The following is a 21,891-nucleotide window of genomic DNA, read 5'->3' as shown; positions in this document are numbered from 1 at the left end:
AGAGTTCTCGCGGCTTCAGAGCCTACGAGATTTAGCGAGACCGGAGACGCGAGAGATGAGGGCGGGTGCGTCGGCAGCTCCCGCGCACGCGCAGTGAGTCCCGTCTGCCCGACCTTCAAGGTTCCACCATGTTCTCGCGGGCGAGTGTTGTCGGGCTGTCGGCCTGCGCCCTGCAGCCGCAATGGTATGAGTGCATCGGGAGGGATGCGGGGCTCGGGCTGCTGCAAAGCAGGAGGGATGGGGCTGCATGCTCACCCCGGGCTGAGGAAGGACCCAACTTCTGCAGGTCCGGACCCGGCCGCGGGACGTCTGCAGAGCTGGAAGGGCGCGTGCCACAGCCCGGGCAGGGGTGAAAGGGAACAAGGTCACGGTCTGGTCCCAGGAGACTAGAACGGCCATCCGGGACCTCAAGACCCGGACGGGAGTCGATTGAGCGTTGGAGCTACTCGGTTTTCGATTAGCTCCGTACTTCCGGGAGCACGTCGTGCAAAGTCTTTTTGAAAGGTCCTCAAGGTGAAGGGAGACCCAAGAAAAAGCCTGGAGAAAGTTAACTTATAACTTTGTCTTTGGCACCCTGTGACATTGCACTGTTGAGCGGCGTGGCCCTTTTAAGATGTGGCCGTTTGCTTGACCTCATCCGTCAGGCAACCACTGTGTATCCGGCACTTGCTGGGTACTGGACAAACGAAGGGACTTATTGCTGGTCGTCTTGATGCTGAAGGGACTTCAAAAAAAGTCTGCCGATGAGAAAGCGAAAGGCATCTAGCATTGTCATCACACCTCCTTGGCGAAGTAGTGCCCCTGCAAGGTCATAAAACGGTCCCAAGGTCCCTCGCTAGGAGGAGGAGGAGAAGGCCACATATGGGCCTTAATAAAGTGACATTTGTTAACTACCATGCGATAAAGGGATACAATAAGGTTTGATGACTTTAAACGTTAACTCCCTGGGCAGACAAAAAAATGCGTATTAGAATGCCTAGGGATGGACAGATAAAATGTGCCTTATGAATCACATTGTATAATAACGTACTTTGAAGCTGCACGTCTGGGAGAATTGGTCCTAAGGAGATTAGTAACTATAGGCAGTGTCTAGCGGTTCCTAGGTTTTACAGTATTGTTAAGGCGCTCCAGCACTAGAGTTTTTTCCCCCTTTTTAATGGAACTACTAGGAATTAATTGAAATAGTTCTTTCATTAAGCAAGGAATTTATAGCAATATGCAAGGCTCCAAAGTAGTAAGGAAATTAAATATGACGGTAACTGCGTACATAAAGAATGTTGGTGGAATGGTGGTGGCGCACACCCTTAATCTCAGCACTCAGGAGGCAGAGGCAGGCAGATCTCTGAGTTTGATGCCAGCCTGGTCTATACATTGAGTTCCAGAGAAAGCCTGTGTGTTTGTTTGGGGGTAGGTGAAGGTGTTGGTAGATTAACCTTGGAAGTCAGATTGGTTTACTTAATATGGGAAGTCACTGCAGTTGAAGTTTCAAGTGTGGCAGTCAGCCCGCAGACATTCATGCAGTGCCTTGCACGCCAGTCGGCCCCAGTCAGGTGTTAAAACGCGATGGGTCTGTGCACTTCCTGGGAAAGCTCTTGGCATCTGGTGGTGCTCAGCAAACGTCAGCTCTTTCCCATCCTTTGCATTTACTGTGCCTTTTATGGGGTAGTATCTTTTGAACCTGAAGTTAATGCAACCCTGGTGAGATTATGTGAAGATATTTCGGTAGTATGGCTTTTACGTGAGAGCTCTTGGTCTGAGGTAACTAGTGCTGGCAGTCTAAACTGGAACCTAACAAACCCTATGGGATGTTGGTTGTAATTGGGTAGACTGAAGATTCGGGGAGCATCGGTGTAATATGGAATATATACTCCTTTCCTGTTTCAAGTATGTCGTTGCTCTTGGTGCCTGAGGTCTTTCCATCTTTGGGCCTTGTTTTCTCCACTTTAGTTGCCTTTTGACTTCTGAAATTAAAGTGTTACAGTTTCAGGGACTGGAGAGTTGCCTCTGCAGTGAAGAGCATTTGTTGCTCTTCGAAAGGATGGAAAAGAGCAGCGCCCACACATGCCATCATCCATAACTCCAGCTCCAGGGGATCCGACACCCCTCTTGAGACCTTCACAGGCACTGGGCATTCACACACAGCACACATAAATGATACATTCAGGCAAAAATAATCATACGCATAGTATAAATCTGAAGGTTTCGCCGTCCACAGAGATCTTATTTCCCATCTTCAACTTTGGAGAAAATATTTTTATGTCCTTAGTGTTTGACAGTCCCTAATATGGACTGCTGCATATGATGGGTTCCAGTGGCCATGACTGAAGAGTGGGCAGGCCGATTTCATCTGAGGGAAAGAGGGTACCTGTCTACTGGTAAACATTAACTGAGAGGCAGTAGGAAGTGTCTAACAGTTGGGCTCTGGAGCTGGCTTTGAGTCCTGACAGCTCCACTTCGCCTGGCTGTGTGTCCACGGGAAAATTACCCAATGTCTGTGTTCTCCCCCCCCCCCCCGCCACCCTTATTTTGCTACCCTCACCCCTGTCTTTATCTTTGAAACAGGCAGTGCTAGTTTAGTGTAGGACTATATAAGTGTTGCATAGTGCCGGAATTGCTGGCTTAGATCAAATATATGACTTTAAACCATGAAAACAGGGTTATGGGCACTGTACATACAACACGTGAAAAGGCTGCTCTGTCTGTCCAAGGAGGAGATGGTGCAGTTAGAGAAGTGTGGTTAGGTCTTGTGGAGTAGAGTCGGAATTTGATAAACTTGAAGCTTTTTCTTGAGAAAAGGGTGTTTTCATTAATTTCTATGCTATGCAGCAGTACACACTCCTTAAAAACCTTCCAGACTGCTAATTCTTTCATAGGCATCGCTCCTGACTCCCTCCTGTTTGAAGACTTAAAGTCTTCAAACAGCACTGTACTCAAAGAAGATACTGCAGCTTACCCCACAGTCCACTTGATTCTGCATCCACTGTGCTTGGCGATCGCAGGGTTCCATACTGACCTCCAGAGGATGAGTCTGCGCATGATGCAGTCTCTGGGACTTTATCTCCCGAATGCAAACTCTTCGCAATAGAGCAAGCTATCCCCACAGGCTCAAGAAATGGAGATAGCAAGGTGGCCCAAAAGGCAGAAGCCTGACTGACATCCTGACTCCAACTCCCTGGACCCACAATTGAAGAAGAGAGCCAGCTCCCAGAAGCTGTCCCTTGACCTCTACCCTTGAGACTCTGTACTCTGTATCCGTATTTTCCCCCACCCCCACCCGCGGCAATATTTTAAGCAGTGAAGGACCTCATGGCCATCCAGTGGCCAAATTGTTCTAAAAGTTACGCTGAAGTTGTAGTATAGACAGTCATCTTGAGCTCAATGCAGACAAACCCTGAGAGCACTTCAGAGCTCATGAAGTGCAAGTGTGTGCCCTGCATGGAGAGTCATCTCCTCACCACACCACAGACTTGGTATTGTGTATTGTGTTGTTCAAATACAGTGTGCAGTTCAGAATCGGTCCATACAGTATTCCATTATGAGGAGCTCATGTCAGTTAAACTGAAGCATGTGCCTAAAGCCACACTTTCTAACTGTCCATGTAGAGCATTTGGGTACCATCATTGAGGGGAGGAAAAACCAGCGTGTGTTACTTCTGCTGTGCTGTCTCCAGAGGGGATTAATAGATGGACACTAGGTACAATGGCTGCTATACGGAAAGAGTTTGTCACATCTTCCAGCTTTGATCTTTTCTAGATTTTTACAGCCAAACCTAGTATTTTCTGTATAGTCATTTTCTCTTATTTTCTTAATTTGCTTTCTCTATGACAAAGTAATACTCAATAAGTCAAGATGTGTGTGTGTGTGTGTGTGTGTGTGTGTGTGTGTGTGTGTGTGTGTTATGTTTAGGGTTTTAGTTTTTTTCTAGTGCTAGGGACTGACCCCAAGGCCTCGAGTATAACAGGCAAATGTTGCACCACAGAGCTGCATCCCCCAACTTTATTTATTTTCTGGCTTTTCGAGACAGGGTTTCTCTTGCAGTCCTGCCTGTCCTAGACTCGCTTTGTAGACCAGACTGGCCTGGAACTCAGAGATCCGCCTGCCTCTGCCTCTGCCTCTCGAGTGCTCGAGTGTCACCACACCTGGCTGCATCCCCTAATTTATAAGCCAAGAGATTGACTCTTTAAAACAACAGTTTTGGTTATGACCAATACCATTCTTCCACATATAAATGCCTACTAACAAAACTGAGACACAAAGCATATGTCCTTCTGTAACCTGCATTTGAAAATTATAAGTAAAAGAAAAACTCATCTTCCAATGTAGTTTTAGATTTGTGTGATGCTGAACATTTATTGTGGAGAGTTCAAGTGGGAGGCGGAAGTAGGGTGGATCGATGTGACATAGAGGCCAGCCCCTCTACAAAGCAAGTCCAGGACAGCCAAGGCTACACAGAGAAACCCTGTCTTGGAAAAAAAAAATCACTATGGTAGGGCTGGAGAGGTGGCTCAGTGGTTAAGAGCACTGTCTGCTCTTCCAGAGGTCCTGAGTTCAATTCCCAGCAAACACACGGTGGCTCACAACCATCTACACTTGGATCTGCTGCTCTTTCCTAGCATGCAGGTGTGCATGCAGATAGAGCACTCATACACATAAAGTAAATAAAATTGCTTTAAAAAGAAAAGACTCTGCGCCTAGTATGCAGAATTCGTATCCCTACCCAACAGTCTGGACCATTCCCCTGTGCTTCACCTCATGAATTACAGTGGTGTGATCTGCTGTGCTTCATCTGTTAAGGTTCACTCATTTTGTGAGTTTTATACGTTTTCACATATTTTAGAACCATCATGATGGCTCAGGGTAAAGGCACTTGCCACCAAGTTTGCTAGCCTGAGTTTGATCCCCAGGACCCTTATAGGAGAGATGCAACTCTTCAAAAACAGTGGGCCTCTTGGCGTTGGCATGCTTGTCTTGTCATTCATGTGGCATAGGTATAAGAATAAATGTTTTTTTTTCTCTCTCTCTCTTTAAAGGAGTTTAGGGGCTGGGGAAATGGCTCAAAGAGTAAGCACTGGTGGTCCTTCTCAAGGTTCAGTTCCCACACCTACACGATGGATGCTCACAGTCCAAGAGGGTCTCCTGGCCACTCCCAGCCTCTGGAGGCTGCACGGACATAAATGCAGACAACATTCTCATACACACAAACATAAAATTTTAAGAGAATTTTAATGAGGTTTATATTTTGTATGTGTCTTTTATCCAGAGATAAGTTTTGCAAATTTTGTAATTTTATAAAATCCAACTTATTTTTTTCTAATGGCCTTTATCTTCCAGAAGTTTTATGAGTTTGCCTATTCCTCTTAGGCCTATGGTCACTTTGTTATAGAGGTAGGATTATTGTTTAGATTAATATTTTTGTGTGTGGCTGTCTAACTGCCCAGCTCCTTGTCCATTCAGCCAGTGTTAGCTGGCATGGGTTTTCTTTAAGCTGTTGGTGTGATAGGACTATGTTATTTTTATATAGTAAATGAGCATTGCATAACTGAAATGAATTCTGCCTGGTCGTGGTGTGGAATTCTTTCTATATATTTTGTGCTTGCATGAAAGGTGTTCTTGTAGTACATTTATCTAGTTTCAGGGTTAGGCTACATCTCTCTCCGTAGGATGAGAACGTTTTCCTTCTGTATCTAATTTTACCTCCTGCTATTTGGTTGGGTTTGGTTGGTTTTAGTTTTCAACTACCATCGCTACTGATGGTTTTCAAATTTATGTCTAAACTCTCAGTACTGCTCCTGTTTCCCACCAGCCATTTCCTGCTAGTCCCTCTAGTCTTTACTATATCTTACTCAAAAGTCAGTTCCTCCAGGGAGCTTACCTGTTCTGCAATGGGTATGGTCGCAGAGTCCACTTAGATCCTTACAGAGAAGCCCTGAGGTCAGGCTTCCTGCTTCCCTTGCCTCTAAGAGTGTGCTCAGTGTATCTTACTTCCATCCACACTCCAGGCCAGGGATTGCCATCTGAAATCTAATTTGTGGGCCTATAAACATCTCATCCTTAGCCACGTACTTTCTGATTGTATTGAAGGCTTCGCGTATGGCAGGGGACTCACCTCTGGTACCATAAACCTGGTCATAAGCTTTAGTAGGAGAGCTGCTACTGCTGTCTTGCTAAGTGGATATGGTGTGCCTGCCAGGCTACCTCCAACGTATTTGCACTTCTGCCCATAGATGAGTGCTGCTGCCAGCTGTGGTCAGAATTAAAATGCTCAGTCCTTAGTGGGGCATTTGTATCACTCCCTCCAAAGCCCAGGGATGAAGATGTAGGGGCCATCGGGTGAAGTGGAGTACTGAGAATTTAGTCTTCTGGCCAGGGCATGGCTGTGGCACTCTAGTGAGCCCTTCAGCTTTCATCCTGGGGGGAGAAGGGGCTCCTCCCCGCCTGGGTGAGACTTCATTGGCAGTTAACAGTTTTCAGGTGGGAGGGGCTTACAGGCCCCGCCCCTTCCTGAGGCTCTGTACACAGTTCAGAGTTGCTGAGGGAGGAAGAGACATTTTTTTCAGTGGTGCAGGCACTGGTAAGTTGCCCTAAATAGCCCCTCGCTCCTACTTGTGTAAAGAACCCTGATTAAAGTCATTGTTCACCAAGTGACTGCGGTAGGAAAAAAGACATGGAGAAGAAGGAAGGCTGGCTGACTGGGAAGAGGGAGGGGGGGAGGAGCGAGAGGGTAGTGCATGTTAATGTTGTGATGAGACCTATTATTGCGTATATTAATATACTCTAACAAAAACTCCAGGAAGTCAACTTTGGAGCAAATTCTACCATGTCTGTAGGTTGGGGTGGGGTCCATGTAGTGCTTAGCTTTGCTTTGTAGTTCTCTGCCCACTCCCATAAGGGCAGAACCTGTCCTAGTTTTCCTAATACCTAATTTAAAAGAAAGAAAATACGTTAATGCAAACAAGGGCTTTATTGTGAGTGGTCTAACTATCAACATGGACAAACATATGACAAGAACAGCTGGATCTGCAGCTGTCAGAATGCTGAGGGCATGGAGCCACCGTGTGTGTGTGTGTGTGTGTGTGTGTGTGTGTGTGTGTGTGTGTGCGCGCGCGCGCGCGCTTTGTTTTTCAAGACAGGGTTTCTCTGTGTAGCCTTTGCTGTTCTGGACTCACTTTGTAGCCCAGGCTGACCTCGGACTCACATCGATCCACCTGCCTCTTTCCCCCGAGTGCTGGGATTAAAGGTGTGCATCACCACGCCCGGCTGTGGAACTGACTCTTTAAGCTCGTCATTATTGGAGGTTTTTAGGAATGGTTTTGGTTAATGTACTAGAAGTAGGTTTCATGGTGGCATTTTCATGCATCTTATGTTTGTCATCATTCACCTCTCTTGCTCCTAGTAATGCCCTTCCATTTCCATGTGTGTGCACATACGGGTGTGTGTGTGTGTGTGTGTGTGTGTGTGTGTGTGTGTGTGTGTGTGTAAACTCCTAGGCCTTGTCTATAAGAAACAATATTAAAGATATTAAGCATGTAATATTTCAGCGCAGCCTGTGGCTCTCACTTCCCCATGACTACCTTTTCTTGCACCCTAGACAAGACATTGTCCTTCAGAACTGTATCCTGAAGTTGCCTTCCTTGGGGCGCCTCTGCACTAACTGATTGGTTACTTTTTAGTGTAGCTTTGACTCCCGATAGCAGTAGCTTGTATGAATCCAAAAATTAAAAAAAAAAATTTTTTTTTAAAATTTACTTCTTTAGGTGTTTCCAGACGTTTCTCTGTGTAGCCCTGGCTGTCTTGGAACTCGATTTGTAGACCAGGCTAGCCTCGAACTCAGGTAGATGCACCTGCCTCTGCCTCCCAAGTGCTGGGATTAAAGGCATGCACCACTGTGGCTGGCGTGGTTTGGCTTGAGTATTATTATTTGTACCATGGGAGTTGGGCTGTGTTTCAGTCCTGAAATTTAAATGTAGTTAGACAGCCTAACAGTGGGAAAGACTTTACCGCCTTGGAAATGAGGTGCGTAGAGGTGCAGACGTGGACATCGGTGTTGGTGAGAGCTGTCATGGTGTCTGTGCTTTAGAGCTTGTCGTTAGTATTAGTACCGGAGTGAAGATGTGCCAGAGTTTGTATCACAGAGCGTCTGTATTTGATAGTTTGTCTGTGTAGGGCATTAAAGTAAGTGTCAACTGATGATTCTTGTGTAGCAAAGCTACTGTAGAACAAAGGAACTGAAGTATTTTTTCATCTTTATCCTCAGGATCCAAGTTCGAAACATGGCAACTTTAAAAGATAGTAAGTATTTTGATTCTTTCAATATGTAAATTAAGACAAACAAAAGATAGGGTTTCTCTGTGTAGCCTTGCCTGTCCTGGACTCGCTTTGTAGACCAGGCTGGTGTTGAACTCACAGGGATCTGCCTGCCTCTGCCTCCCTGGGTGCTAGGATTACATGCGTGTACCACTGTAGAAATAATTTTTAAGACATACCAGTTGTGCAAGCAACATGGCTTAGCAGATAAAGGTTCTGGTCACCAAGCTTAAGGACCTCTGTGGAAAGAGAACCAGCTCCTGAAAGTTGTCCTCTGATCTCCATAAGCACACTGTGGTACTCCCCCACACATGCATTCACACAAGTAACAGTAAATGTGTGTACATATATCTAGGAAATATGCACATATATATGCCTCATTGCCCATTGTATTTTCCTCGGAGTTGACAAATTAGTTCGCATTGTATGTATTTGATTTTTTAAAGATTTATTATGTATATAGTGCTCTGCCTGCATGTACATCTGCACACCAGAAGAGGGCATCAGATCACATTCTAGATGGTTGTGAGCCACCACATGGTTCCTGGGAATTGAACTCTAGACCTTTGAAAGAGCAGCCAGTGCTCTTAAGCTCTGAGCCATCTCTCCAGCCCTATATTCAATTTTTTCTTTTTTGAAAGACTGTATGAGATGACACAAAAGAATGTTGGTCTCTATTCTCTGTAGAATGATGATGATGCAGCTAGAAAGTCTACACTGCTTTAGTAGTGTTTAAAACAACTAAAAATAATAGGATGAAGGAAGGAGGTGAGGCCATTTTTGTCTGATTTAATGTTATGTGTATGTGTGGTGTTTGTTTTCGTGTCTTGAGGAGCCAGCCTTGCTCCCTGCCTGGGACTGCTTGGCACGTTTACATTAGTTTAGCGTGAGCTGCTTGTTGATGGGCTGAGTGTCAGTTACTGTGCTTGGCACTTCGGAAGGACCTCTGAATTCTCAGGTGAAATTGTACCATGTCTCCATTGTCTAACACAGCTCTTCAATATTTTAGTCACCCGGAGACTGAAGTCCATCAAAAACATCCAGAAAATTACCAAGTCTATGAAGATGGTGGCTGCTGCAAAGTACGCCCGGGCTGAGCGAGAGCTGAAGCCAGCTCGAGTGTATGGAACAGGCTCCTTAGGTGAGTCAGGAAGAGTGTGGTACACACAGACGAGGTGTTCGCAGTGGTAGTTTTGTCCACTTTGAAAACCCAGACATATGTGGGAAGACGGAATCCCAACTGAGAGCTTGGCCTGTGGGCATGTTGTATGGCATCTTGACAGCACACTGGGCTGTGCCATCCCTGAGCAGCAAGACCTGAGCTGTATGTAGTGAGCAGAGAAAGCCAGTAAGCAATGATCCCTCATGGCGTCTGTTTCGGTCCTTGTCTCCAGGGCCCTGCCTTGGCTCGCGTGGCAGTGTAAAATAAAATCTGTCCTCCCCAAGTTGATCTGAGTTCCTGTGGAATCAATAGAAACCTAACTAGGATCCTTGGTATGTTGCCAACCCTGTCCTGAGCACTCAACATGTACTTGAGTTTTCATGTATGTGAATTTACATATACTTGTAATTTCTGCACACCAAGAGTCTGGGAACTTGCTCAGGGTCACATGAATTAACAAGAGCCTTCTGTATGTTTTGCCACAAAGCCTGTGTATTAGCACTGTTTGTAACTGTTAACTTTAAAGTTTACAGCCTAAAAGCTTTCCTGGGTTGTTACAGTACCGTCTGAAAGATTGGGAAATAGTATTCATCTTGCTGTGAACTGTGTGTGCTGTGTTGCACAGGAAGGCGAGGACAATGAGTGGGAAAGCAGACAGGGCAGTGAGGACTCAACTATAACTTTATATAATCTGTTCTTGATTCCTTTTCCTACAGAGGAAAGTGGCATGGTATTTTTAAGGACTTATTTTGTGTTTAGATGAATTTATACTAATTTGATTATTAATTTATTTCAGGGATAAGCAAAATTAAAGAGGTAGAAAATTTCCTGTCTTAACTGTAATTACATTATCCAAATTCTTGCAGTATCATGCATGCTGTTTTGCATTGAATTAAGCCCATGTCAAAGAATTCTTACCTTACTATGAAAAGTTTGCAGATTTGAAAGTGAAGGAGATCATAGTAGGTTAAGATTAGTGCCTATTGCTCAGTCTTTCCAGCCCTCTAGCTGCTCTTTTTCTAGTCTTTTCACCCGGGCTGTAATAATTACCTGTGGCTGGCTTCATTCTGCCCCTCCTGCAAATCTCTTTACAGTTAGAATGCAGTTCTCAGCGGCCCTCAAGCCTTTATCCAGTTCTGCTCTGCTTCACCTCCCTGCCCACATGCTGCTGTTTCTTTCCTCTGCTTTACACAGGTTTCCACTGGTCTGCAGGCCTCTCAGCCATCTTACCCAGTTGTAGCTTTCCGTATCACTGTACTTTATTTCTCGTGTCATTATGTTACAGGGTTCTCACTTTTTTTTTTTTAATCTTGAAGGAAAGAATTTAGTGAAGAGACACAAAAAGTATAGAGATCATGTGTCTGTAAAATTGTCCATAGAGATCAGAAGAGTGTGTCAGGTCTCCTGGAACTGGAGTTACAGGTGGTTGTGAGCTGCCTGTTACCGTGGGGTCTGGGGACCAAACTCTAAGAGAGGCATGCCACTGAGCTATCTCAGTGTCTGATTTGGCAGGAACAATCTTTCTCCAGCCTCAAGGACATTTGAGTAGAAAGGGCACTCTGACTGTCACGAGACATACCCCACAGGCTCCAGTACAGTCTGCTTGATGACCTTGTGCTCACCCTTTGAGGCTGCTCAGCGCCCATGCTTCTGGCTGAACTATCATGAGGCATTGTCATGAAGGTGGGACCAAGATTTTACAGTAGTGTCTCAGACTGTACAAACAGGGCTTATGCTGACTTCTAGGACTTTCTTACCACTCCGCTATTCAGGTCTATCATGGGGACAAGTGTACGTATGCTGTGTATGTGTTGAAGTCAGAGGTGGGCATCAGGTGTCTTCCTCGGTCAGATCTCTGCCTTATTGAGACAGGCATTCACTAAAGCTGGAACCCATGGTTTTGGCTAGTCTCGCTGGCCAGTGAGCCCTAGGGATCCATCCATCTGTCTGTGCCTCAGCGCTGGGGAGTCACATGTCTTACAGCCCTTAAGCTTAAGTCCTCATGGCTATGGGGCAAGCACTGACCAACTGGACCATCTCCTCCCCAACCCCGTGTGTGTGTGTGTTTATTACCTAACAATTATGATTTGACCCATGTGTTCTTGTTTGTTTCATTATTTGACTCCCTGCTAGAATAGAATAGTCTTCCCTGCAGGTCCAGCACCTAGGACAATAAACATGTGCAAAGAGCTCTTGTTCTTCCAGAAGACCCATTATCCCCTTCTGGTCTCTGAGGGCACCATCACACCTGTACATATATGTAGACACATATTTACACATAAATAAAAATAAACACACAAAAAAGACAAGATTTACTAACAGATCCAGAAGCATTACCTTCAAAGGAAATTTTGCTTACGCCCAAATTGAAGACAACATGACCTGTGTGTGTGCAGTAGCATCTGTGTGCATTAGGTGTGGATGGCCTTTTGTGGTAAGTTCTCTTGCACTCATCCATGTCTCTTCTCTCACCTGGGGGTCACCAGTGTTGCTGTTTTGTGGTTCTCAGGTCGGTCCTTGGGTTGTTAAATAGCCACTGCTCGCCTGCTGATCAAACAAGATGTGTGTTAGGTGCCACCACCATCTTGGATCTCTCTCCCCCCCCCCCCCCGCCCCCCCCCCCCCCCCCGCCACCTATGTCTTTTCTAACAAGCACTTAACCTTGCCAAAGGACAGCTTACATGGAGAAACCTCAGGTGAAACAGCTTCTTAAAGTGCTGTATTTACAGCTGGTGAGCTGCCTCAGCCAGTGAAGGCTTGGACACCTCCCTTGTTTAAAATGTGTGCCATAGGAGGCACTGCGTAACTTCATCTCTGTAGCCTGGGACCCAGCACTGTAGGAGTGCTGAGCTACACCTCTGCCCCTACCTTGGCTGTCCTGAAACTCAGAGAGATTAACCTGCCTCTGCCTCCCTGAGTGCTGGGATTACAGGTGTGCACCACCATGCCTGGCTGCCCCTGCCTTTTTAAACACTTAATTTCTTTACCAGTTTGCTCAATCAGAAATTGAAACTAATATTCAGGAAAAAAAGGAATTCTTTTCAAATTTCTAGCTTGCTTATGAAAAGAGGAATCACTTAACTGCCTTTTTTGCTAATAAGAGTAAATATAAGGAATCCTTCCTCCATGTCTTCCACACAGTTCTTCACTTCCTGGCCCAAGAGAGCTAATAGGTGTTGGTGATGGAGCAGTCAGGACAGACGCTCCTGGCAGCTTCTGAAGGTTTAATCTGAAGCATCCTGACTGCCAGACAGTAAATGGACATTCATTTAAATATCTCAAAAAGTTAGGGCAGGAGTTTATGTTAAGCAATAATGAGATTTAAAAGCTATATGTGTTCTGCACACTCTGGCTTTTGGTTTCGTGTTCTTTCGGCTTGGGGAGGGGACACAACGCATAAAATGTGAGATTTCTGCTCTATAGCGAAAACAAATGGTTTTCTTAAGGTGGCTGTGAAAAGGAACCTGCAGTCCCGGCAGCAGCCGCTAGTGAAAGCCACCCCTGGCTCTGATGACTCTTCAGCCCTTCAACTTCTTGTCTTTCTCAGGGATCTTTAATCCCACTTAATTTTCTTTGCCTCTGCCTCTTGGAAAACAAGACCAGGAAAGTTGGTAAAGTAATGGCAAAAATAGATTCATACCCGTAACTTCAGCATCAACCCTTTCTATAAAACAAGAGCTTGCTGATTCGCAGATGACGTGAGAGGCTCAGTAAATGCTTGCTACCTTCTTGGGAACTTACATTGTGGAGAAATCCGATGCCTAGTTGGGCAGGTACTCCTGTGTTCTCTTTTTCGTCGAATCTGTGCATTTTAGCCAATATTTTAAAAGCTGTCCACCTTTGTGGTGTCCTTCCTTGTTGTAAATAGATTAAGTACCCAAGTGCCCTTGGTCTACTCAGTAGGAGCCGCCTAGGAAAGGTGCACAGCTGAAGTCAACTCGTTCCTGCTTAGATTGGTGATTACCACTACAGTTACTATAAATTCTATTTCAATACTCTCCCTATTTTGCTTTTTAGCTCTGTATGAGAAGGCGGATATTAAGGGACCTGAGGACAAGAAGAAACACCTCCTTATCGGCGTGTCCTCAGATCGAGGGCTTTGCGGGGCCATTCATTCCTCAGTGGCTAAACAGATGAAGAATGAGGTGGCCACCCTCTCAGCAGCTGGAAAAGAGGTTATGATTGTTGGGATTGGTGAAAAGATCAGGGGCATACTTTATAGGTAAGTGAGATGTGGTCCTGCTCAGAAGAGTGGGAACATGAATGAATGGAAGTCTCTTTGATAGAGAAAAGTTTTCATGTTATACTGGAATGTGTATCCTGTGTGATTTTTTTTTTTTTTTTAACATTGTGTGTGCATGTGTGTACACTTCCTCAAAACCATAAGCAGAACACAATGAAAATTACCAGAGCTATTGGCATTAAGCTAAAGAAGAAATCCTCAGAGTTATCCAGCCTAGAAGTGCTAGAAAGGAACAGTAGTCCATAGAAAGGCCATAGAAGGTGCTGTAAAGGAGTAGCCATGACGTGTGGAACAACTTGACTCAGGCATTCCATCACTCACATCCGCACAAGAGCCTGACCCCTGACAGCTTTGTTTCTCTTTTCTATTTTCTTTCAATACACGTATCTCATTAACCTATTTTATGTTTCCTCCAGGACTCACTCTGACCAGTTTTTGGTGGCATTCAAAGATGTGGGACGGAAGCCTCCTACTTTTGGAGACGCGTCAGTCATTGCCCTTGAGTTGTTAAATTCTGGATATGAGTTTGATGAAGGCTCTATCATTTTTAATCAGTTCAAGTAAGGACATTTAAAATTCAGAGCTCTTTGTTGTGAATGTCTGATTAGCTTAGAAATTATTTTGCTATTCACACGATGTCTGTTGTTCAGGTCTGTTATCTCCTACAAGACAGAAGAAAAGCCCATCTTCTCCCTGAATACCATTGCATCTGCTGGTAAGCGGCTGTCACACAGCAGGCGTTGGGTCAGGAGACCTCTACACTAAGAAAAGCTGGTGCTTGTTGCATTGTTTTGTTGCTGTTAATGTCTGAAATGGAGTCAGTCTGTAGCCCAGGCTGGCCTCAGATTTTCCTGCTCAGCCTCCCACTAGGTAGTAAGTGTACACTGCCTCCCCTGGATTGGGCTGTTTTTAAGAAGCACCAGACAAGGACTGGGGAGATTGCTCAGTGGTTAAGAGCACCTGCTACCCTTGCAGAGGATGTGGGCTTTGTTCCCAGCATCCGCATGCCAGCTCACAACTGTCTTTCATTCTGGCTCGGTGGGCATCAGGCACACAGTACACATCCATACACGTGTACAAAACACTCATACACATAAGGTAAAAATAAATCTTCAAGATAAAGAGGCTGCAGCCCCAGTAGTGCTCTCTGGACACTAATCAAGTAGTGGACAAGGCCAGGCCCACCCGTTCATTCATTGAGCAAATATTAAACATGTTCCTGCTTTTGATGGCAAAAGACCTTGCTAAAAATTGGCTTTATGCTGTTTGCAACAACTGCTGTGGAATCAGATGTCTAGGACAAATAAATGCTCACTACTAATTTCTGAGTGAACTCTGTCATCTTACTGTTGGGTAGTCATCTTTACTCAGTAACACATCTTAGAAATAACTCTTAGACGTATTTATTGTATTTCATTTTTTGAGTTTTACATTTGTTTTCCTTCTTTTGGGGAGGTGTATATTTGTTCCTTTTCTTTTTTTCCTTTTAGACCTTGGGTCTTGCTGACTAGCCCAGGGTAGGCTCCAAGTGCACAGTCCCCCTGCCTATGCTTCCTGTGCGTCACTACACTCGATGTGGGCTTTTTGTTTTTCAATAATATGCCAAATAGAAGTTAAAATCAGTTTCTAGCTCTTCTCATCCTCATGTTAGAAAGTCCTTTTCTCTGACTCTGTCAGATTGACATTCATATTTAATAACTAATGATTGAGGTGGATTTGTATAACACTATTAGATTCAGTCTTTTTTGTTGTTTGTTTGTTTGTTTGTTTTTGAGACAGGGTATAGATGGTTATGAGCCACCATGTGGGTGCTGGGAATTGAACTCAAGACCTTTGGAAGAGCAGGCAGTGCTCTTAACCACTGAGCCACCTCTCCAGCCCCAGATTCAGTCTTTTTTTTTTTTTTTAATTGAAAAATAAATTTATTGAATGCTGTACATTTGACAATAACTTGGCTAGCTACTTTTCAGGGAGCTTTATAAAAGATTTCATTTATTTATTATTAAGAATACAGTGTTCTGCCTGCATGTACACCTGCAGGCCAGAAGAGGGCATCAGATCACATTGTAGATGGTTGTGAGCCACCATGTGGTTGCTGGGAATTGAACTCAGGACCTCTGGAAGAGCAGTCACTGCTCTTAACCTCTCAGCCGTCTCTCCAGGCCCCAAGGGGAGCTTTATAATGATGAAACCCAACACCCTATACACTACCCCCATAGCTGAGGACTGAACCAAGGATCTTGTACTTGCTAGGCAGACGCTCTACCATTGAGCTAAATGCCCAACTCCATAGCTGTGAAATTTAGTGCTTATTTTATTATATTATTATTATTATTATTATTATTATTATTATTATTATTATTATTATTTTGGGTGTGTATAGTTTTTTTTTCAAGACAGAGTTTCTCTGTCTTAGCCTTAGCTGTCCTGGAACTCACTCTGTAGACCAGGCTGGCCTTGAACTCAAGAGATTTGTCTATTTCTGCCTCCTGGTTGGTAGGATTAAAAGGTGTGCACTGCCACCACCTGGTTTATGGCTTATTTTAAATGCCAGCTTCTTAATATAATATTGAAGTTAACTCTGAGGTAAAATGCTAAATACCTGTTGACATCTATTTTGCTGATCATCTGATATGGAAATAGAAGAAATTATTGAAACAGATTCTTTTTGTTTTGTTTTGTTTTTCGAGACAGTTTCTATGTGTGTAGGCTTGCCTGTCCTGGACTCACTTTGTAGACCAGGCTAGCCTTGAACTCACAGTAATCCACCTGCCTCTGCCTCCCAAGCTGGGATTAAAGGCATGTGCCACCGCCACCACCTGGCCCTAGAACACTCATTTAACTCAAGATGATTTCTATAATTATACAAAATTCTTAGTCATAAGCTATTGAATATAGGTAATAGGTCTTCGTCTATATTCTTCAAAGAAACTCTCGGCTTGTTTTAACAGAGAGCATGAGCATTTATGATGACACTGATGCTGATGTGCTGCAGAATTACCAGGAATACAATCTGGCCAACATCATCTACTACTCCCTGAAGGAGTCCACCACCAGTGAGCAGAGTGCCAGGATGACGGCCATGGACAACGCCAGCAGGAACGCTTGTAAGCCCATGATGCTGTGCTGGAGAACATTGTGCCAGGGCGGGAAACGGGATTAGACAAAGCTCCAGGAGCACCAAGAACCCAGTGCATCCCTGCTCAAGTGGGGCTGTGGGCATTGCTCAGAGGAGCACAAAAGTGGTGACAATATTTTGTCTTGTTGGGGTGTCCGTCTTTCTTGATAGGTAGAGGATTTGCATGGACTGTGAAAGTAGCTTGTGGGAAAGGTAAAAATAACTTGGTAAAATTCTTACTGACCCAAGAGGCCAGTTTGGGGATCCAAAATGCAACAGGAGCTCCTCAAGTAAGCAGGAATACTCTTTTCTAGTTTTTAATTTTGTTGTCTATCCTTTTTCTTTTGTTTGCAGCTGATATGATTGACAAATTGACGTTGACGTTCAATCGCACCCGCCAGGCTGTTATCACAAAGGAGTTGATTGAAATCATCTCTGGGGCTGCTGCTCTGTGAGTAATGTAGCTGGTGCCTTGAGATGTTGTGTTATCTCTGCATGTGGTTGACTGAGCCTCTGTTGCTTGAGTTTTCTGTTTTGTTTTGTTTTGTTTTTTTAAACCAGAACGACTTGTTGCAGCATCTTGTGTCCTCTTATCAAATCTTGATTGCAAGGGCGGGGGGTCTCTTGTGTATTCTGTCTGAGCTGAAATGCTCTAGTTTAGTTTCCCATCTTGAGAAACACGTATGTGTGCAGCTTTGAAGCGTTGACTTTCCTGTATTAGGAACAAAGCTGTGAATGATTGAGTATTGATTGGAAAGTCTTCTTTTTTTTTTTTTTTTTTTTTTTGTAAGACAAGCTTTCTGAATTACAAGACTGGCTTTAAGTTTGATTTTTATATAAATCTATTAATCACTGAATTATGGGATTTTAAATTATTAAATATACTAAATAGGTACCATGAAATAGCATACGGCTTTCCTTCAGAAAATGTCTGGATTGCTAGGGAGTAACTGGACATGAACTGCGTGCAGTCTGCCGGGCACAAGGTGGTTGTGATGAGAGATGACGTGTAGATGAGTCTTAGTTCTTCGTGGTTGGTTACCAGGTTCTCTGAGTTTAAACTTCTAAGTATCTCTTTACCATTTCCCTTTCTTCATGCCACTAACTGCAGGTCATTGCCATTCCCTAAAGTATGAAAGGGTTTGCTGGAGATGGAGGTTTGGCTGTGTTGCCCAAGCTGGCCTCAAACCAGCTACCCTGTCTCTCCATCTTCTCAGTAGCTGGGGTCATAGCCTGGCCTGGTAACAGCTGGGATCTGTAGAGGCCAGATCCTCAGGATGTAGAAGAGGCAGTGTTTGTTTTCAGAGACTTTATCTCCTCCTCTTTATGGAGAAGGCAATAGTTAAAGAAGGCAATGCAGAATTGTGGAGCTGGGAAGCTGTTCCAGGTCCATGTTGTAAAGGATTATAAAAGGACAGTATAGCCCACAAGGCCTAAAATACTTGCTTGCTGGCTTTTCACAGAATGTACCTGCAAAAAATAGTCTAGTATGTTGTGTGTGATCCTGTATCTTCTGGCCATCAGCTCTCTTTGCAGTATAGTGTTGTACAAGCACTTACTCACTTGGACCTCAGCTACCTTGATCTTTCCACATCATGCTGTTTCTCACCTCCAAGCAGGTGCTCTGGGCTTTTGCCTGGGCTCGGTTCTTCTCTTCTGATTGCTCCAATGATGATGATGATTCTTCTCCTTCCTTTTTGTTTTTTTTGAGACAGGGTTTCTCAGTGTATCCTTGGCTGTCCTGCTTTGTAGAGCAGGCTGGCCTTGAACTCATATCAATCCACCTACCTCTGCCTCCCTCTTCTGGTGTGAGTGCTGGGATTAAAGGCGTGCACCACCACACCTGGCCGATTCTTTATATGACACTTACACCTTCCCTGATTGGACTAGAAAACTAACCTTTGTGGTTTGAGTGAGGCATCTTTTAACATTTGCCTTCACTTTGTCTTAGCATGCCATTTTATCGGGGATTGACTTTGTATTGATTGCTGTCCTCCTTAAGCCTTGAAGGGGTGGAGTCCTAAGACTGGTCCAGTGGAACATAATAAAAGTTGCAACCTGAGCATCCGGCTCCTAAACTATTTTGCTTTCTGAACATAGCTTTGCTAGTTCTGACCCATCTGCCAGCCTGCTCATCATTGCGTTATTAGCATCACGGAATACAGCATCTTGATGTCCAGTTTATAAACATGGTTAAAGTTCTCTGTCTGACTCCTGGGGTTTTGTCTCCTATCCCGAGACTAATACTAGGATTAAGTCATTTTGACTTTCCGCCAAATGCTAAGCTGGCATATTTTGAATGTGGAGCAGTATGAGGTCCAGAGAACACTGAGTTAGTTTTTACTTCTACAATGGGGGATATGAGTTGTGAGGAACTAAATTCCACACAGTTGAAGATGAGGCCTTTTTTCTTGCTTAAGAATGTGACAAACCAAGCCAGGTGCAATGGCGCACACCTGTAATCCCAGCACTCAGGGAGGCAGAGGCAGGTGGATCTCTGAATTCAAGGCCAGCCTGCTCTACAAAGTGAATCCAGGACAACCAAGGCTACACAGAGAAACCCTGTCCCGAAAAACCAGAGAGAGAGAAAAAAGACTTTATTTAAACAAGCAAAATCAAGGGAAATGAGAAGAGGATTGGGACATGACGCTGAGTATGTGTCTAGATAACATGTGTTCTTTTAAAGGTTACTGTGCAGTTTCACAGGGGGTCGCTTTTATGAAGAAATGCGTTTGCATGCTCTGTAACCTATCAGGGACTGTGCATTGGCTGGCTATTTAGTAAAATAATAAGCATGAATAAATCATATTTACATTGTCAGCTTAAAATGTTTTCAGTTTATGTTAAAGATTATAACTATTTACACTGTATGCTCAGGGTAACATACCAAGAAATGGCCTGTCGTTAACTAGAATGGACTGCTTCTTAACCTGCTTGTTTTGTGCTCTTTTTCCTTCTAATATAATAACCAGGGATTAATGAAAATCGAGTTGCATCTTCAGACAAGAGGTAACGTTCACACACTCTTCCCTGTAAGCCTTCAGCAAAGGAACCTAGGCAGGTATCGCCAAAGTCAGCTGTTCCTTGTTAGCGGTAATGAAACTACTGAGGCTAGATGTGCAGGTGTGGTTGGGCAGTACCAGAGAGAGGTGGAGCTAAGTGTGAGTGCTGCTAGTGAGCCTTTTAAAGTGTTATTTTATTGAATGTGTACTAAAGTGTAGATTCAAGGAAATGACTTTAGGCATAGAGAACTTGAATTATTGTAGAGTATTGAGTGTAGGTTAGTGAGAGCAGTGGATCTCAAACCTATGATCTAGAATCCTAATGTCTGCTTTATAGGAGTCTCCTCCTCATTTCTGCTGTGTTTTGTGCGGCCTCTGGGCAAACAGTCACTGCCTTGCGAGTAGGAATGAGGATGAGGAGGAAACTGTTATTATGAAGTCAGTTTACCCTTAGAAATCCTGCGGTCCCATAGACCAGAATTTGAGAGCCACCTGCATCTTACTGTGCAAATGCCGTTCCCTGTACCCCACTCAAGAATGTGTTCTTCCTTGTTTTCCACAAGCTACCCTGCCTGACTTCCATTTGTTCTATTCTGTTTTTCAGGTAAAGAAGGAAAACGTAGCAAGCTGATTTTAACTGATTGCTATCTTTGTCAAAAGAAACTTGGTCTATTGAGTTACAAAGACAGCAAGGTGTTTGTAAATTGTCTTACAATAAACAACTTACAGTGAGGAAATCTGTCTCGTTATTAATATTTGTAGTTTTCAAAAGGAGATAATGCCAGGCAAACAGTAACGTTGTGCTGTTGAGGCTCTTTAGCAAAGGTCATTTCAGAAGGTCTGATTTAGTTTTGTGCCAGCCTTCCACAGTCTGGAGCTCTGGGCCCAAGGCAGGACCCTGCAGGCCAGTTTCCCAGGCTGCTGTTCCTCTGCAGTCCTGAAGGCCTGCTGGGAAAATGCAGTTAGAATGCTGCCAGGGCAACTTACCGTTTCTCACAAAAATGCCGCAGAATATCAGGCACATGCATAATTTCAGGGGTTTTTAGATAACATTTGCATGCATTGAGAAGACAAGTATGTTTCATATAGATGAAGGGCTGGGGAGGTAGCTTAGCAGTTAGAAAGGCTTCTGCTTTTCCAAGAAACCTGAGTTTACTTCCCAGTAACTCCAGCTCTGGGGATCTGATCGGTGTTATGGCCTCCTAGAGAGCCTGTGTATTTGTGGCATAAATTTTTGACTGCATGAAGTGGTTCTGTGTACTATGTTGGCCATACCAAAATGTCAGGGATTTTCTATTTGTTTAAAATAAGGCACTTAAAGCTACTGCCATATGGTTCAGCTATATACCACTCCTGGCTGTGTATCTGAAGGATTCAGTCAGCATGACCTAAGTATGCTTGCATACCCAGGTACCTAGGTGTTCACCCACAGATGAACAAATACACATCAATCACACTGCAACTGGAGTCATAAGTGAAGTAAGCTCAAAAAGAGCATAGTTTCCTCTCATGATGCAGGTTTTAGTTTCAAATGTATACACACACATACATAGGGCATGAAAGAAGAGGAGGACAGGACAGATAGCTCATCAATTAAGAGCACTGTCTGCTCTTCCCCAGGTCCTGAGTTCAATTCCCAGCACCACGTGGTGGTTTACAACCAGCTATACAAGTATCTGATGCCCTCTTCTGGCATGCAGGTGTAAATGCAGATAGAGCTCTCATATAAATAAATCTGAAAGTAGAAGTGGGAGGAAGAAGTGCAGGAGGAGGAAACAGAATAATGGGAAAGACAGATGTGTGTTTGTGATGAGAACCAGAGCATTTTGGAGTCCTGGGGACTGAATAAGAGCAAGGTACAGTGATGCCTGTATGAAAACTAAAGTGGCCGGACGTGGTGGCGCACGCCTTTAATCCCAGCACTCGGAAGGCAGAGGCAGGCGGATTGCTGTGAGTTCGAGGCCAGCCTGGTCTACAAAGTGAGTCAGGATGGCCAAGGCTACACAGAGAAACCCTGTCTCGAAAAACCAAAAAAAAAAAAAAAAAAAAAAAAAAAAAAAAA

The 21,891-nt window shown here is 44.2% G+C and overlaps 1 protein-coding gene across 3 annotated transcripts; it reads left to right on the top strand.

Moving 5' to 3' along the window:
* Positions 1-52: 52 nt before the first annotated feature.
* On the top strand, positions 53-20,566 carry Atp5f1c (ATP synthase F1 subunit gamma). Of its 3 annotated transcripts, XM_051151388.1 has the most exons (10): positions 53-184; positions 8,255-8,289; positions 9,314-9,445; positions 13,484-13,688; positions 14,126-14,269; positions 14,360-14,424; positions 16,661-16,816; positions 17,182-17,278; positions 19,800-19,836; positions 20,434-20,566. In XM_051151388.1, exons 1-9 carry the CDS (start codon positions 129-131, stop codon positions 19,804-19,806), a joined length of 897 nt encoding a protein of 298 aa, XP_051007345.1. In that variant the 5' UTR covers positions 53-128; the 3' UTR covers positions 19,807-19,836; positions 20,434-20,566. The 3 variants fall into 3 exon arrangements, with proteins under 3 accessions (XP_051007345.1, XP_051007347.1, XP_051007348.1); XM_051151390.1 differs by lacking the exon at positions 19,800-19,836; XM_051151391.1 differs by lacking the exons at positions 19,800-19,836; positions 20,434-20,566 and having other exon boundaries at positions 17,182-17,282.
* Positions 20,567-21,891: the final 1,325 nt, after the last annotated feature.

This window comes from Acomys russatus, chromosome 9, assembly GCF_903995435.1.
Source record: "Acomys russatus chromosome 9, mAcoRus1.1, whole genome shotgun sequence".
Classification (NCBI taxonomy): domain Eukaryota; kingdom Metazoa; phylum Chordata; class Mammalia; order Rodentia; family Muridae; genus Acomys; species Acomys russatus.
The sequence above is the reverse complement of the archived record's forward strand: the minus strand, read 5'-3'. Positions and strand labels throughout refer to the sequence as shown.